At 39.6% G+C, this 19172-nt stretch overlaps 1 protein-coding gene across 1 annotated transcript in view; it reads right to left on the bottom strand.

The window, feature by feature from the left end:
* RICTOR (RPTOR independent companion of MTOR complex 2) overlaps positions 1–8495 on the bottom strand; it is a 73761-nt gene extending 65266 nt beyond the window's left edge. Inside the window, exons 1-2 of the mRNA XM_014875488.2 lie at positions 8416–8495; positions 8199–8246 (exon numbers count right to left, since the gene is read on the bottom strand). Coding sequence (XP_014730974.1) covers positions 8199–8246; positions 8416–8464 — 97 coding nt within the window. The 5' untranslated portion in view covers positions 8465–8495. The remainder of the gene's footprint in view (positions 1–8198; positions 8247–8415) is intronic.
* Between the last annotated feature and the right edge of the window lie 10677 nt (positions 8496–19172).

Genomic DNA, 19172 nt, shown 5'->3' with positions numbered 1-19172 from the left:
ATGAAAAAAATCCCAGGAGTCTACCCACAACACACACATATGGTTTGCATAAAGAAGGAGATGAACACATTCTAAATTCTCTTGATATGAGGTTGCTCAAACTAAATTCTGACTTCAATGACACTCAGGAGGTAACAAAGGAATAAGATTACTTACAGATTTATTAATTTGTTTTTAAATAAGTAATTTCTAGGCAACAGCTGTTCTTGATAGTCCTCCATTTTTATGAAGTAATTATTTTTAAATACATGTATTTATTTATAGTCTACATACACTTCAAGCAGGAAACCAATCTTCAATGCAGCTAAAAAAAACCCGAACAAAATCCCTGCGCTGTTCACCATACACCTTTACATGAAGAGATTAATGAAATTATTCTTCGTTACTCTTACAATTATTGTGTATTTTTCCATAAATCAAGGCTGTATTGTTTCACTTTAAATATCTTAACTCCATGCATAAATATATCATACCAATCATTCTGTAGTCTCAAATCAACAGAGGTAGTTCATTTCACAGTGAACACTTATGCAAATAGGGCACAGAGATGTACGTACTTCGTTTCAGCTAAACAACTAACTCACAGGAGTCACTTCAAAGATGTCAAGTAATAGTTTTGCCACCCTTTTTCTCTTGGACTTAAAAGGTTATTGAAAGGATCATACATAAACAGCATGAAATTATTTTTTCCAACTGAAACAGAATTAAAAATTTTCATTTTGCATCTCAAGACAATTTCTAGTAAACAAACAAACAAAACTGTATTTCTGAAATGTTGCAGGAGCAACAACCTGAGTGAATTTTCAGATGCGCCCCAATTCACAGCAGCAGTTCAACTAAAATGAACTTACAGAAGTCTAGTGAAGAACAAAATCAGAAAATTTAGAAATTAAATTTAGAAAAAAATCTCCCCTTTTATGAAAATATTTATAAAGGCTATCAGCCAGGTTAATTTTCTAATGAACAACATTGATTCAAAGGCTATTGCTGTTCAGGTAGAATTTAGGTGTAGAGATTTCCTCATTATATTTATTTACCCAAACTTATGGAGGCCACCACTGATAGCTAGAAAGCTTTCAAGTATGTGCTAGTAAAATTCAGTCACATAACTAAAAAATAAAACTGTAAGCAATTATTTTTTGTTCTTTGGGATTGGGTTCTGTGTTTGGTTTGGGTTTTTTTACTACATTTTCTCATTTATTCAACTTTACCAGTTTTTCTCCTTTACATCAGATGCAAAGATTTGATGAATACACTTTTCACTAATCATGTTCTGAAGTTTTGCTTCCAAAGTTTTCCATCACCACATGAGATGATATGCAAATGAAAAACAATCATTTCTGCAACATATACAAATATACCAACATTACAGATTCGTAAACTAGAATAGATACATTTTCTTGTAACAGTTACAAGTGCTCCAGTTAAAAATTCCACAAATATCAGCCAGCACCTGTGTAGCAATGTTATGTCACCTACCCTTTTGCATCAGAACTATTCACAGGAGCACTGCTCAGTGTGCGAATTCACCTGAGCTATTGTGTAAGCATCTGTCTGCCTGCAAACAGGTAGAACATTTCCAAGAAAAAGCAAACTTCCTACTTTATCTGATCTTTTGCATAGTTATCTAAGCCTCAATACACATGCTCCTGTCTTAGTTGCAAGAATGTAGCTAGTACTAAAAGTAGATGACTTGTGCCATTTACTGTTTTAGAAAAGAAATCTCAGAACGAGTTTCTATTAGTGCAAAAGTTAAGAAAAACAACCGATTTTTCAGTACATTCCCTCAAGTCAGTCATCATTTCAACATCAGTTCTTAAGCTGTCCTGTAAAGCTTTTGAGCATTGCTCTTTTCTGCAGTGTCTGAGTTTGTATGGATATTAAGAATAGGAAAACTGCAATTTTAACTATGACTATTTCACTTCTTTCCACCTTAAAGAAAAATAACTGTACCTGGTGTTAAGCATCTCTTCTATATGATTAGAGTAAAACTCCTGAGATTGCTAGGTAACTGGAAAAGTACAGATGAAGGTCATCAGCTTGAGCAAGCAATGCATTTCTTTATGGACAGGAGATGGTTGACACAGCTTCCTTGTTTACTGCATTTATGATGAGGGGTGTGTTCCTTTACACAGCTTCTACACTGGATAGGCTCTAACAGAAAAAACTGCTGAAGCTAAGAAATCTTTAAGGGATGCTGGGAAGCAACAAAAAAACCTGAATAACATTTATGACAAAGACTGGAATTATCGAGGCAGCGGGAGATTTTGATACTTCAGCACTCGGGGAAGAAGGAAGCATGTTGAAGAAACATGTGAAAACACAGCATGGCTTAAACATCTAAGAAGGTGTTTGGATCAGTATATTGATACTGGTCCAAATCAGAGAATAATCTCTTGCAATAGAAAGTACAAGATCTTAGAACAGTCGTTTTATTCTCTGACCACAGCAGCAAGAACAAAGAACCCACACACAAATATAAATTTAGAAGTGCTGTACACAAAAACTTTAAAGACAGATATGAGTGCAGATCTTCAAAGACATGGCAGTACCCAATTCTTAGAGAAATCTTAACAACAGATAAGCAAGCCATAAGATTTTCAAGAGGTCTTTTGCTAAAATTTTTCCTTCATTAAAAATGATGTTCCTGTTTTGAAGAAATGGAAACTGGAAATATTTTAAGTACACACCATCTTAGTAATTCTGAGAGTCTTAAGATTTATAAAAGCAGTGCTTAGGAATTAAAGCCAAAGGTACAAAAGCGTTATTAATCTAACTGGGACAATGCACTATACAATTCCAAAACAACAGTCAACTAAAGCACAAGTGCAAGCACAAGTGCAGACATGAAAGCTAAGTGTATGACTTAGTTCTTTAACTCCCATACTTTTAAAACCCATCAAAAGCTTACACATTGCCAAAAAAGTTAGCAGGTCAAAATCATTTATCACTTTCTCTTTGCTCCCACCATATAACAAAAAACTTCAACATACAAAAATAACACATCATAACATTTCCTAGTCAGCAAACTACGAGGTCTTTCCAACAGTTTTGCCCAATTGTTGCCTATGTCCTGCCTCAGGAGACTGAATAAAAAATGTTACTAATTACCTTCTTACGACTGTTACAGTTTCTGTTACAGATTCACAAACTAGGGAGCAAAAAACACCTATTGCGTTGTGTGACCTGCTCAAGCACAACATCCTGCTATAGCTACCCATGAAAACGATGGCATACAGCAAAGTGAGGGTGAAAGATGCCCTCTTATCAAAATAATTTTTATTATTTGGCTATTTTAAAAACACTGTTTCTATGGTGTGGTGGAGCCTCACTTCTCCACGTTTTCAAGCCAGTCCACATTTCCCATGAGTACACAACCACCTAAAGGCCTTCTGTACCAGATTCGCCATTAGAGTGGGAGAACTGCCTCTGAGCCATTAAAAAGTATGCATCAGCTGCCATCTCTGCAGTGGTTTCCCTACTGCCACGCTGCGAGCAATCCAGAAGGGTTTTTTTTCCTTCCCCCACTACTCCAGCTCTTGGTATCAGATGTGTCCTCTGTTCCTCCCTGCTTCTTCCATACTGATGAAGGAAGCTGGAAACAGTAAGGTCATCAAATCTCAAGCCGATTTTGGAAACAAAATTCATCCAGCCTTCTTTAACTATCCCACAAATAACCCTTAAAAATGCCCGACATTTCTGTGGGCTGTAAACTGCAAATAGCATCTCGAGATGCTTGCCCTGCATGCAATGCTTTATGATTTACCATGTGGGAACATGGAATCAAATACTAGACGGTTTAAAATTATGCAAGCACAGTAAGAAAACTAACACCATTTAGACCTCATGAAGTTAAATGGAACTCCTTTATATTTTATTATTACCTACACCACAGGAAGAAATGAAGGCAAAAAAAGAAAAAGAGCATTTTCTCAGATAACACTAGTCAATTCTGTGATATCAGTCTCAGGTAGAAAAAAAACCCAATAGTTTTCTCACCTGTTGCTTTGTTCACGTATGTACTATGTAAGTCAGAAGACTCAACATTTATAAAATTGAGAGAATCGGCTGTACAAGTTGATAAACCAAAGTAGAATCTTCTAATGCATATTTTTGAATAGTAAATAAAAGTACTGCTTGAGATAGGTACATTTCAGTTGCTTAAAGAGTACACTCATCAAGTGAAGATAGTTACCCTCAAAAAGGAGGAAATGAACACATAAAGACATGACTAGCACTCTACTCAATTTCAGTATGCAGTTGGCACCCCTGCACCAAGTTCTGAAAAGTTCCTAATAGCCAGTGCAACCTCTGAGCTACAGGATTCCAAGAAAATAGAGATCCCTTGAAGGAAGATGAACCTGAATACAGACAATGAACCATGAGACTGCTCTCAACTAGCCAAGTTCCAAACTACTTAGGCCTTCAAGACCCAAGGACAATGGCCAAAATTCCAACAATGGAAGAGGTGTTGGTCACCCAGCAGTGTAAGGTCATTCAGTTACAGAGGTGAGCAAAGAATCACAGAATGGTTTGAGCTGAGAAGGAGCTTTCAAGGTCACATAGTCCAACTTTCCTGCAAAAACGTAGGAGCAAATAAAGTGTGGATTACACATGCCTTTAACAGTGCCTAGAGCTCTGGGAGGTAAATATGCTTCTGTGATTCAGCTTCGAATGCCTGTGAAACAGTCAGAAACAAAGAAAAGGTGCACAATACTTGTATTAGGGTTATATATGCAACTATGGCCAAAGTCAGTGGAAAAATTCCTATCAAATGCACTAATCTGGTTGATACCTCCAATTGTCATTTCTGCCCTTAGGAAGTTAAGAACTTGATTTCAGTAGTCTAATTAAACCAATCTCTCTCATCCCACTGTTAATTCCTTCCAGATGACTGCAGTGGGAGTTGTACTGGTGGTGAGTCTGTCCTCCTTTTCCTTTTCTGTTCTATTCTGAGCAGGTAATATAACACAAGGCCATAACATGAGTGCTCTAAATCCAAACTATTAATTGGAATTTTGTAATCAACAGAATACATGATATACGATCTAAATAGACAAAAGCAATGAGTCTACCCTGTATCTGTACCATTTTTTCTTACTATACCAATATTGTACATAAAAATGTTTATCCTGGGGACTATTTTTCCAGAGTTGATCCTTTCAGCAAAGTGGTATTCTTAAAAAAGATTTATCTGAATTCTCTTAGAAGATGGGCAGACCTGAGTGCCTCAAAAACAAAATAAATAGAAAAAACCTCAAAAACTAACACACAAAAACAAACAAACAAAAACTCCAAAATCACAAAAAAACCAACCAAACAAAAGAACACACAAAAAATCACCAAAGAACCAACCTCCCCCTCAAAAAGGTAAAACCCAGAAAAAGCAAACCACATACTTACTTTACATTATCACCTTTAACCAGGCTAATAAGCGTAAACAGAAAGCTCACACATACCTACACGAACACACAAAATGCAGCATACACCATCATACAAAGTGGCTTTCATGAACATGATGCATCATTTTCAAAATGGCAAAGCACCAAGAAGCTCCAAAGACTAAACCTAGTATAGCAGCCATGGTAAAAATTTGTAAAAAGCTTGGTGTCTTCTGGGAGAACACAAGCAACCCTGTAACTCCAGGACCAGAGGAAAGAGCAAACCAAACACATACAGAAGAATGTAGATTACTCTGCAAGCAGCAAGGCACTCCTCAAGCCTTACTGCTGAAAAAGCCAGGAAAAGAACTCAGAGCAGCACAAACTGGAGTGCTCTCCCCACATCCATTATCTGTTTTGAAATTCTTAATAACAGCACTGGCCTCTTGCATGGAAAGTGTAGTCACTATACAGTCCACTGCTATGGACAAGTAAAGGTCCCGCCTGTATGCTAACTCATGTCATTACTAACAGGAACCTATTCGAAATAAGGTAGTGCCAATATAATTTCTTGTGTTTGTAACAAAGAGGCTCCTGTAACTAGAAGCATATGGCTAAGGCTTTGTTTATGGTGATTCTCTACTTTGCCCAAATCAGATATTTCACATTAATAACACAAAGTTCAGCTGTAACGGGAAACAAAAAACATCAGAACATTCTTTTAAGCTAATACAAACGTGAGCCCTGTGGAAAACTATGTGATCTGCACAACACAGTGAATCAAAACATTGTGCTATTAGGACCAAATTAGGGTAACAAAATATTTAAAATAATTGCTTACATAACTATTGTAACAGCTGGAAAAACAAATACTTGTGTGTTCGCTGTGGAAATCAAGTTATCATCTAGCTCAGTTAATGTCTTGCTGATATTTTTAAGCTTCTTACTTTTGTTTCGTCTTTAAAACGCAGTTAATATCCACCAAGAATATACGGTGCTACATGGTTACTGATCAGTCAGCTGTAGTTTATCTAACAGAAAACTCCAACCGGTTGAGTTTTTGACATTTAAATTTAAAGCAGTTTCTTATTCAATTTCCCCAGCAATTTTTCTTTTGTTAATAGAAGATATATTGCCACTGTGGAAAATACCTTTTTTCATTTAAAAAAACAAAAACACATATTAAAAATGTGGTTTGCATCCTACTCAGGAGCCTCTTTTACAACATGATACAAGTGTAATAGTCGTACTGCTACTACTACAGGTCTCTTGGAATCAGCAGGCAGCTGGAAACACCTCATGGCAAAAATCAATATCACTATGATTGTCACCGATGGAATTCCGATTAGAAGATTTCAGACAGACCACATCTCAAAATTACCACTCCAAAATTTAAATTTTGTGCATTGTTCTTTCACCTCAAAACACTTCAGTACACTATAGAACATAAAAAAAAATTATTAAACCCATTCATTAAAATCTTAATTCTGCAGATTTCATAAACAGGTAACATTGCTTACAGTAATAACTTTGTCACGTGCTTAAACTGTTAACACATTAACTGTTAAACTGTTAACATTTTGCTGATGAAAATTCACTTGTTTTAATTTTTAAAGACAGCATTTCTCTAAAGCAATCATGTCCATTGGGAGATAGAATGAGAAGAGTCTGTTTCTTTAAACTGAGGAAACCCCAGCAGTTTTCCCCGTTATTAAAATATTCTTGTAAATATCATATGTACACAGAGATAACCTGCAGCCCATGATAAAACTGCCTAATAAAATAATTCTAAACACAGTTTCTTTGTGGGAAAAGAGAATTAGAGAAAGTATGATGCAGTATCAACTATTGCAAGCTGAAAACACTACTTCTACTGCTGGAATTTTTACTTCCTTTCCATTTCACAGGCCACTTTTATCTTATTGATTATGTCATTTCTCTGCCTACTTTCCCATTAAATGGATCTATTCAGCAGAGTAGCCATCCTGGATCTCCTGAAGCAGAACAGTTACACACCAGCATCAATTTCACTCCCTCTCCAGAGCAGGATCCTCTGTCCCACGAAATATGACTGTTTCTAGGACAGTAACATTCCAGTTTGATTTTTGAATTTTACCTGTCTCTTTGGGAGGGTCTAACCCTTACCTCAGTACTCAGCAAAGCAAGATCGCATTTTCTACCTGATACAAGTGGGTAGGGAGAGAGAACCTGTTTGTCTGAGACAAAACTTCTTAGAGTGTAGCAGATATCAGCGTTGCTTCCTTCCTCTTAACCTGCCCCCCCCCCCCCCCCCCAACCAGAGACACACACAGAGACATCTGAGAGAAGGGGAGGATGTTTGGAGCAATTTAACAAGCTAAGGGGAGATGAGCTGCCGCTGGTCTTGCAGCAAGAGGCAAGCCGGGTGGCCGGCTGGCCTAGGGCAGGCAGGGATACACAAAAAAGGGATGGTGACAGGAACAGCCGCCGCTGCCGAGGTGTTGCTCGGAGGCGCACGGCACGATCGGCCGGAGGGTCGGGCACTGTGAACACCCTGTCTGCGAGCAACAGGGGCTTCAAGGGCAGCTCCAGCGGCGGCCGAGCAGCCTCAACACGCACGCCAGGGAGAAGCGGCCCGGGGCACGGCCCCGGCACGGCCCCACGGCCATGGCCCACGGAAGGAGCGGCTCCCACCCGCGGGCGGCTCCGCTCAGCCCCCGGCGGCGGCCCCGGGCCCCGCGCCCGCCCCACGGCACCACCAGGCCGCTCCGCTCCGCCGCGCCCCCCGCCCGCCTCGGGAGCCGCGAGGTTCCCGCGGCCCCCCCGCCTCGCCCGTACCTCGGCTGAGATCGAGGGACACGTTCTCCTCGCCGCTGTCGTTGCGACCTGTGGGGACGGAGGGGAAGAGAAGCGCGTTAGACGGGCGGGGAGGAAGAAGCCGGGGACAGGGAGGAGAAAGGGGGGAGAGGAGCGGGGGGCGCCGGCGGGCACCGTGGCGGTGCGGGCACTGTGGCGGTGCGGACGCCGGCGGGGCGGCCTGCGGGACGCTCCTCACCTCGGATGCGGAGGTGCCTCAGCGAGCGGGCGCGGAGCGTCGCCGCCATGTTTGCGGCCCCGCAGCCACAACACCGGAAACCTCGCCCGCTCTCGCGAGGGGAGGCGCGCGGAGCCGCCGACGCGGAGGGCGCCCCCCCCCGGCACCTCCCCCCTCACCGCGGGCGCGGGGAGGGCGCGGGAGCGGCCTGACAACAATGATTGTTCTTTTTCCTTCTTTCTGTTTTTTTTTTTTGTTTGTTTGTTTTGTTTTGTTTTGTTTTGTTTGTTTGTTTGCTTGCTTGATTTTGTTTTTGTTGTACTTTTGTTTGCTTCTTTGTTTCTTTGTTTCTTTCTTTGAGGTTTGCCCGCCCGGTTTCTCGGCCTTGTGATGAGGTGGTAATTCACGTGGGTGCGGCGTGACCGTGGGCTTTGTACGCCGGATGTTTTCTGCTTTTTAAAGCGTGAAGTAATTAAAAACAGGAAAAAAGAAATAGCTTTTCTTCGTTTGTTTAGTTTGTGCGCAGCGGGTCTCTGTAGGCTCAAGTGCTGATGTACTTCTTACTGCTTTTACATTTGTGAAACTTACTTAATTAAAAAAGCATATTAAAAAAAAAAAAAAAAAAAAAAAAAAAAAAGACCCAAACCCCCAAAGCGGTGAAGAAGTCCCACTGCAAGAAACCGTGCACTGACATATTGGCTCTTCTTTAGGGAGAAGTTTAAATTTGCTGATAGCACCCACATCACGCCCTGATGGTACAGACAGCAACAGACAAGGCAAATCCTTGCACTCTGGCATCCCACATTCTCTAGACCAATCCCAGCCAATAATTGTAAAGGTATAGCGTGGAAGTAGCCAGCCGTATAAAAATACCTTCACAAGCTTAGATAACTGTTTTCCTGTTTTCTAGTCAATCATTTTCTACTCTGAATTTTCCCTCTTGGAGGTCTTTCAATTCAGGTCCAGCATCACTTATAAAAATCCGGGGCTTTTAAGGGTTCATGAACATTAAGTTTCATCTCAAAATTTTTACACTTACTGGTGCACTTCTAAAACATCAATAATGATTTAGGAGGGTAAACTAATTATTTGGTAAAACAGAGTGGAAAGACTTTTTGCCAAAACTTTAATGCCAGACATCGAAGAATCTTGCTATAATTATAACAATTATACTTAATTTAAAATACCATTTTCAAGAACTTATGTATCATGATTATTGCTTGTTAAATATGAAGGTAATGTTTTGGAGGAACTAAACATTCTGAAAATTAAAAGCTCTGAACAATAAAATCTCATCTGTCCATAATACAGGAACAGGTCAAACTTTCTTTTCATCAATATACCTCATGACTGTCTTTTAGGATTTCTTGAAAACGCCAAATTAACTGCTGCTAGTGGTAATAATGCTGCATTCTATTTACTACAAATTCTGCTGTTGTCTAATTGTTTTCACATAACTTTGACTCATCACTAAACATTGGCCCAGGCTGGATTGGATTTGAACTTGTAATCTCTATGTAAAGCTTTGGATACTCATGCTAAATGCTACTGCCATTCAACACTTGCTTCTTCCCCAAGAGATACAAAGTCTGAGAGACATGAGGCTTTTCAAGAGAATCCAAACATTGTATTTCAACAAAGGAGAATAAGAAAGGAGTAATGTTTAAATCCCAGAGTACTCTTTTGCAGCTTTTTTCTTGAAGACACCCTTTAATAATCAAAATATTACATTTATCTTGGGGGGCTTCAGTTTCCTGGGTCTTTTTCACCCTAATTGTATTTGGTTTCTGCAGGAAAAATTGAGGTTGTCTTTGATAATGACACATAAAATAATGCCATGTCAGTTATAAGTGCTAATCCATAAGGCTGTGTTAAAAGAATAAGGTATGAGGTATAATTAATATTTGCCACAACTGGGAAAGAAAAGGAAATGGAACATTATATTTTTCACTTTTCATTATGGTGAAATGGAAAGGAGTGAGAATGTATTAACCTCAATGACCACTTAGATCCTCACAAACAAACAAACAGCCCCATACATATGGCTACAAGGAGGCAGGGCCTTAAAATGTTGTGGTCATCACTGGCATGAGGAGTTCTCATGCTAGAAGAGTAGAGGACATTTTTGGATCTGTTTTTGGAGCTTTTCCTATGTTCTAGCCTTCACTTAAATGTGGGGAAAGAATCACAAAAGTTTATTTAAAAAAATTATAAGGATTCCTTACCTCTCAATTTTTCTATACACGTTCATCAAACGTTATTGCTCCTGAGCATGCAGAAGGGAAGAAATAGGGACAGGGAAAAAATCTCTCCCATTTGGAGGAGAAAATTAATGCCAAAGAGAAAATTAACTTCTGCACTTGTCTTGTGTGTTACAGATTACAGCTGACCCAGTGTATGGCAGCGTCTTCTATTTATTCTTTTGTCTTTTAGTGGCTAAAACACAATACATCAAATCACTATAAACCAAATCAAAGAAGATATATATTAGCTGCCAAATGGGAAATCAGAATGCTTCAATTTAAGTCTTCCTTTATAATTTTATGTGAAGTTATGTAATTTAGTTCTCTATGTAGTTTAGTAAATCTCCAAAAGGAGACACAGGGACACACTGTGAAAGCAGAATTTCCTGTGAGCTGCTGGTCTATTTCCTTTCCCCACTGCAAAGCATGACATATGAGACCATAACAATCCTCTAGTGTCACCTGGAGGTTTGCAGAGGCAGGTTGGTCTTGAAACCAGGGTAAAACATTTGTGCATGTTCAGAGATGAAAAGGGGCATCTAAAACTTGAGCCACATTTCTGTGCATGCATGCAAAGGACTCAAAAAGAAACTTCTTTGTTCCTTCCTTTTCCAATCACAAAATTGTTGCTTTTGCCCCCTCCAAGTGTGGGGCAGCTTTTTTACATATTGAACAGGGATATGCTATATGTTGTAGAAGATACTACTATGTGAATTATAAATCTTCAAGAATTAAAATCAATTAAAATACAGATCAAAAAGGAAAGCTTTTCACTTGTTTCGGGTCAAATAAAGAAAGCTAGTGGCAGAGCCTTAACTGTCTTGAATTATTTAAACTGCATGGAAATGAATATGGATGTGCAATGTACACCAGCTGCAGCCTGTCCATCATATAAATGTAGAAGAAGAAACATAAACCTGAATCAGGCTATTCAGAGAAGAAGTTAACTTACTGAATTCAGCTAAGCTACTGTGATTTGTGGCTGAAGAGCATTTTATCTTATGCAAATGTACTTGTAATACTCTCCCTTAATTTTCAATATCATGAAGTTGGCTATAAATAGATGATAAATTCTGACTGACAATTGGACAAACAGGAAGAGAAAATCTAGTGAATGGGATCAAAAGGTTAAAACCATCATCCCTTCTTTGCTATTTCTATACTGTTAGCAAGAGTCTTTGTAATCACTCTATTTGTTTAGTCTTATCCTTGACATGAAGCCCCTGCATAGAACATGATAAAACATGAGATCTGTTCTCTGCAGCTAAGAAATACTGTCACAGGAGGTATAAAAAAGAAAGGTGTAAAGAAACCATCGCTCAGTGAAGTAGCTCAAGAGTTTATCAGATATTGGTTTGTCCATATAATATTGCAAAAATCATTTGACATTATTTTTCTTATGTAAAAAAATCTCAGGCTGTATAATGGTCTATCTGAGCAGCAGCTCAGAATCAGGTCAAGAAAGACACTTCAGTACTTGAGTGAGTCCAGAAAAGGGCAGTGGAGCTAAGGAAGAGTCTGGAGTTCTATGAGGAGCAGCTGAGGGAGCTGGGGATGTTAGCCTGGAGAAAAGGAGGCTTGGGAGAGACCTTATCACTCTCTACAGCTGCCTGACAGGGGCTATATCTAGCGAGGTGGGGGTCAGTCTCTTCTCCCAAGCAATAGGACAAGAGGAAATGGCCTCAAGTTTTAGCAGAGGAGGTTTAGACTGGATAACAAGAAAGATTTCTTCACTGAAAAGTTGGTCAAGTGTTGGAACAGGCTGCCCAGGGAAGTGGTCCTGGAGGTATTTAAGAGCTATATAGGCATGGTGTTTAGGGACATGCTTTAGTGGTGGACTTGGCAGTGCTGGGTTAACAGTTGGATTCATGATCTTAGATGTCTTTTCCAACCTAAACAATTCCGTGAGTCTAAGAATGGGTCCTGGTAGATTTTGAGTTTAAAAGTTCCACTGTTTCAGTCAAATAGAATCTATCTCATCAGCACATTTTTAGCAGTGGGACAAATGTATAGAATCAAATTAAATTATTTGAGTTCTGAACAACCGGTGGTCATTCTGAAGAACACACAGGTTCTAGAGCAGACCTGCACAATGCCTGACCCCTGGGCAGCCATGCCCTGAAATTCTCAGACCTTCCTGTGCTTCACAGTTGGCATGAAGTGGTACAAGCCTGAATGTCACATCTCCATCCAGATACAGAGCAGTGTGTGGGAGGATTCAGCTGCAGCTCTGAGCTTGTGTGCCTGCTGTGCAACAAAAGGACGTGCTAAGGAGAGGGTTGTGTTGCAAGATTTAAAAGGCATCCTCTTCAGAGGATGTGAGGAAAGGAACAAGGGGAAAAAGGTGACCCCCCATTAATTTGCAGCTTAATCTACATAAATCAAGGTCCTTTAATGTGCCATTCTGGAGATTTAGTTCTGTGTCCCCATAATACAGCAACAAGCAGAAATAGGAAGGGTCCTTCCTCCTGGATGTAAATTTATCTGACTCCTGGGACCAGTCGTTTTGCTGTGAGTGCTACCAGAGAATCTGAGAAAAATTCAATGTGGCTGGAGCTGGGTTGAAAACCTAGCAGAATCTGTGATATTGGGAAGGATAGAGGTCTTGAAACAGAATTACAATGTGAAAGCAGGGATATTGCATATTACACACATCTGCTCCCTTGGAAATCCATCTGGTTCATGGGGTAACCTGGGGAGGGAAGTGGTTACATGGATATCTTGAAAATATATGCTGGGAGTTCTTTGGACAGCCTTGCACTAGTCTTGAGACAAAACTGTCTGAGTTAGGCAATGTGACAGCAAAGGCCATCAAGGTCTGGTGCCCAGGGATGTTCCCTAGCACAGTTTTAAACTACTAGTATGGATGCAGCTATGGGCTGCATCTGCTTATAGGCAAGGTGTGTTTTGCCAAACTGCCCAGGCACAGTGCAGAGAGTAAGTCAAGCAAGGAAGACCTTATTGGGTAAGTACTGGGTTTAAGTGGATGCTGAATATTTTTTTGGTGAACTTTTGATCCATATGTTAGATTTTTTGATTTGGCCATTTTGGTCTCATGTTCACCAAACAGCTTGGAGAAAAATAAATATGCAGTTTGCAGTTGCTACTACTAGGCTTGCTTTTTGGGGTGTGAATGCTCTTCTGGCTTATATGCTACATTCCTAATATATTTCTGTGCTAACCTTTTAAAATAGAATTAACTAGGTGTATTTCTACATATATTGTTACGTAAATGAAAATGAGTTCTATAGGCCCTATTTTAAGTATGAGTAATATAGTTGGCAAAAGTAGTGTAATTTGCTATAAACTCCCCAATATCCAACAGTTTTAACTCAGTAATTTTTTTTTTTTTTATGAAATTGCTCTGATTTTGGCAACCATCATAATCTAAGTTAATTCACAAAGATAGTACCCTTAAATAAAAGGTATTAATAAAGATCAGAATTTATTGCAGTTGTTTGTAGTGTTACTATTTCTTCAGTACCCCATAATGGAAGAAATTTAAAAAATGAACATACAGTGCATAGCATAAAATTAAGCAAGAGCAGCAGTAAGTATTGCACTAAAGCAATAACAATCAGTGGCAAAGTAACAGAATGTCAAGTGCTGCAACAAATCTTCCTGATTAACTGGGCAGGTTGCTAACTAGATTGTTAATTAGTATAGCCTTATACTTAGGCACTCGTTCATGTGAGATTTTTTCCCAGCATTCCACACTATATAATCCTATTGAAGCTGTGAAAAGCAGCAGGTGTTTAGTTTGTGTATGGTTGGCATAATAATTACACCTGAGGAAAAAACTTTTATGAAACACAGCTGCTGTTTCTGTCCAAACAAACTCCGGTAATAGTGCTGAAGCTGTATGTAAGGATAATTTACTATCTACTGATAAATTCTGTATAAAATTCTAATAAATTCTAGATATCTTCTAATATAAAATCTATAAGGCAGCTGAAACTATTTTTTGTAACTCATAGTCTTTTCTTGAAAACTGAAGAAGCCCATTAATATTCTCTTTGGGCACTGGCTGACAAACACTGGCTAACATTTGAACAGCAATGCTGTTATACATCATGGTATCCACACTGAAATATTTGGATATTGGAGATGCTCAGCAACCACTGACTGCCATTAGAACAGGCTTCAGTCTCTTACATGGCCAGTAGCAAGTGGCTTACTATAAATATAGAAGCAGAAAAAAGGGATGGGGTAGAAAAGAATACTTTTTTAAAGTTTAAATTGGCAGTTCTAGGATTGAGTTATATATAGTATCCCAACTTGAGTAGTAAAGAAAAACTCCTCCAAATACTGAAGGCAGAGGAAGGTATGTTTGACCTGATTTTAAATGCTGTGGGATAAACAGCCTAGAACTCAAAATACAGAAATTATAAGTCTCCTCAGTGCCTGTTGAGTCATTGAACCTCTGCTGGTGTCACCCACAGAGTTAGGAATCCTGCACACACACACACACGCACACACACACACGCACGCACACACACACACACACACACACACACACACGGGGAAAAAAAAAAAGTAATTTAAATAGAGCAGCTTTAAAAAGTAGAATAAAAATCAAAGTGCCAGGGGCAGAAATGCAGAAGTAGGGGAACAGTTTAAAAGGATGAAAAGAGAAATGAGCAAGGAAGCAGAAAAGTAAAGAAGAGAATGCCATGGTCAGATGGTCAAGAAAAGGAGGAATAATTATGGGGAACAATAAGTAATTGAGTAAAATAGTACAGAGAACATCTCAGGCGGTGAAAGGAGGCAATGACAACAAAATATATAATTTTTTTGGATCCATACAGAAGAAGCTGGGCTTACCTGTGTGAGCTGGAAGGTGTGTGACAACATTGTTCAAGGCAGGAGAACATGGAAGAAGCTGAGACGCAGGAGAAGGGAAGGGAGCTTGACAGTGTGTCCCTTCTGTCAGCAGCAAAAATGGACGAGAGCCCCGTATTGTGTGTCTGTGTTTTGTGTACATTTTCCACCTGAAGCACACCCACGCGTAAATGAAGAATCAGCCAGCTTTTCCTGTTAAGAACTTGAAAATCAGAAATCAGGCCAAAGAAAAAAAAAATTGGAAAAGCAGGGAAAAAAGCCAGTGCTAATTTTTCCTTTCTTTGTCTCGTAATGCCTGAGCAGTAGGATTTTGTGATATTACTGAAGTAATGCAAATCGTATAATATTTCTTAAAACCCTTGGTATCCATCTAATTTGCATTTCATTCATGTTTGTGTAGACATTTTGCATACTTACTCTGTGCCTAGTAGCAAATATTTTAAATTCAAGCAATACTTACCGGTCTGTGTCTAGAGAAATGATACACAGTTTCCCGTATTCTTTGTAGCAAGGCCCACAAGAAAAAAAGCCTCCATCAAGAAATTTAATACATTTATTAACATCTTAATCGTCTCTTTCAAAGTGCTTTCAGAGGAGGCAAATAGAAATTATTTACCAAATTCTATGTATGTTCAGGAGTCATCTATCTAGAATGAAACACAGAGAAGGAAAACTGTGAAATCACTGTATTTTGCTGCACCCAGGAGACTAGGGGTTACCACTGCTGCTTAGCACAAGATTAGAACATGCATTAGGGGGAGTTCTGCAGTACCATGGCTAATCACAGTGGCACTGAAATGGTTCCCAAATGGTTGGTGTTCTGGAAATTGCTTAAGATGATCCTTCATCTGCACTACCGCCTTATTTCTTAGGCAGGCTAAGCAGTCAAGGTGGAGAGCTTGTGGGGTTATGCTGCAATCCTGAGTGAACTGCTTCTAACAGGTAAGTTGGCTCTTTCAGACCTGGTTTAGATGTCTCAGCCTTGGGTCTACTCAGACCACATACACATAAAGGTTTAATTCTGGCGGGAGACATAGACATCACTCAAAACCATACCAACAAACTGCCTGTCAACATGAGAGCTGCAAGATAGTAAATGATATAAAGTGTAATAATGTGGACCACAAAATTATACTATTAGTCCTCAGTTTTTATTAAGTTTCACAATATAGCCTAACCTATTATTTACATTAAATTTTAATCACAATTCTCTCTCTTCACCTTTTTATTACTGTAAACATAATTCAAATCTGATTTCCTTTTATGACAAGGTAACCTACCTTGTTGATCAAGAGAAGTCAGTTGTTATAATCTTTTTAGTTTTCAACAAAGCTTTTGATACTCTCACAGGATCCTTCTCGACAAAATGTGCAGCCCAGAGCTGGATAAACACATCCTATGATGGGTGAGCAGCTGGCTCATGGGTCAGGCACAAAGGATTACAGTGATTGGGGTGACATCAGGCTGGTGATCTGTCTCTAGTGGGGTTCCATGGGCTCCATCTTCAGCTCTGAGCTCTCTTCAACATCTTCAGAAATTACTTGGACACTGAGCAAGTTCACAGATGATAAAAAACTGTGAGGAGCTGTTGACTCTCTCTAACGCAGAGAGGATTCTATACCTTGGAAGGAGGCAACCCTGGATGTATGGACAAACTGGGGAATGATTGTCCTGCTCTGCTCTGCACTGGGGCAGCCCCACTCCAGTGCTGGGGGCAGCTCTGGGGGCCACAGTGTAAGAGAGGCATGAAACCATTAGAGAGTGTCCAAAGGAGGGCCATAAGGGTGGTCAAATATCTGGAGGGGAAGCTGTGTGAGAAGTTACTGAAGTCACTTGGTCAGTTCAGCCTGGAGGAAACTGAGGGGAGACCTCACTGCAGTTACAGCTTCCTCATAAGGGGAAGCAAAGGGGCAGACACTGATCTCTGCTCTGTGGTGTCCACTGACAGAACCTGAAGCAATGGCCAAAGATCAGTCAGGGGAAATTTTAATGTTGGGAAAAGGTTCTTCACGGGAAGGTTGGTTGAGCACTGGAACAAGCTTCCCAGGGAAGTGGTCACAGCACCATGTCTACCAGAATTCAAGAAGCATTTGGTGATTCTGTGATTCTGTAGTCTATTTACAGTATAAATTTTGCATGTTAGTACTTTTTAAACACAAGATGATGTCTCTGTCTTTGTATTTAACCATAAGCAGAGGCAAAGAAGAGGAAGATAAAATAGTGAGAGTCCTAATCTAGGAAAGTACAAAAAAATTAATTTAGCTTCAGTGGTTTGGTTTTATATCCAGGATTAATGGATATGTGCCACGAATTGTTCTCTGTTTGTGCCATCTTTCATACATTAAAATGGGGATAAAATGTTTTCCTCTCTCACAAGATGAATCCATTCCTATTCAAGGGAATGCGAGATATCATTGTGATGAATGCCATGAGAAACTAATAATTCTGGGTGAAGCATAACCTTGGGAAGATTTGCACTAAATGAAGGAGTGGCCAGAAACTGAACGAGCAGAGCTGAACAACTGCCCTTTCTATTAGTTCTCATCCAGCCCAGTAAATGAGGCGGGGATCCTGTGGAAAAAAATACTGAGCCATCATGTAATTATAGACTGCACACGCAGTTAGCAATGAATCCACACAAGGAATCAGAGCAGAAGCTGTGCAAATACAAGCACATCTATTGATGCTCCTAGCACTTGAGTTCTTTTCACTACATGCAAAAGCTTTTCCATGCAGGATGGTCTGGGGCTGCTATACAGAAATCATAAATGTACCCTTTTATGTGTCCATTGGTTTTCTCAGAATTTGCCTTATATATACATAAAGTATACTCACACACAACAGATGCACACATTCCTATGCACACATGTCCTTAAAATAGTGTCTGCTGTAATGTAAGGAGTATTCTAATTCACACAGAGAATCTACATTCCACCCCTGAATTTCCATGATCTTACTAAAGTACTGATCTTTGCAGTGGAGAATGGGTTATGCAAAGGGATCACACATAGAAGAAATTTTGTTGCAGCTGTGTGAAGGGTAGCCAGGGGATCTGCAATTATGTGGATCGAGAATATAAACCTCTTACACAGGAATGTGCAGGAGATCAGCTGCATTCCTTCAGTCCAGAGCCTGCGGTAACAGCAGAGAAATGTTATAAAGCTACTGAAATAGAGAAGTCTTTTTTGCCCTCCCAGTATTGGTTTTGCTTAGCCTGTTTACTGGGACAGCACAGAGGTACAACACAGATGGAAACCAGCTCTGTTTACCCTAACTAGGATGTTCATGCTGAAACCTAATTTTTATGTCAATATTTTGATGTTTTCACTGCTGACTGTTTTAGCAGGCAAAGCCAAATAGTGCAGAATTATAGACCGAATTCGGAGGTGGAAAAATATCAAGGGAACAGCTTTCCTTTTCTTTCTTTATGTCTTTTAAAAGATACTAGAATAAATTACAGGTGAGAAACCCTTAGAATATAGACTGCATAAGCATAGATTTTCCTGTCTGGATGATTTTCTGCTTACATATCACTTTCTGGGTAGCAATTACTAACAAATGCCACGTTGCATTTGTGCAGCCTTTGCAACAATAAAAAGTTGATTTTCACTTTGTTAGCTGCTCAGTGATAATTTTCAGAAGTTACTGTTCAGCTACTGTTGTTCTATTTTGACAGAAGACAGTGTACCCACA

The sequence above is a fragment of the Sturnus vulgaris genome, chromosome Z, assembly GCF_052056855.1.
Source record: "Sturnus vulgaris isolate bStuVul1 chromosome Z, bStuVul1.hap1, whole genome shotgun sequence".
Classification (NCBI taxonomy): Eukaryota; Metazoa; Chordata; class Aves; order Passeriformes; family Sturnidae; genus Sturnus; species Sturnus vulgaris.
This window is presented reverse-complemented; position numbering and strand designations above follow the sequence as displayed.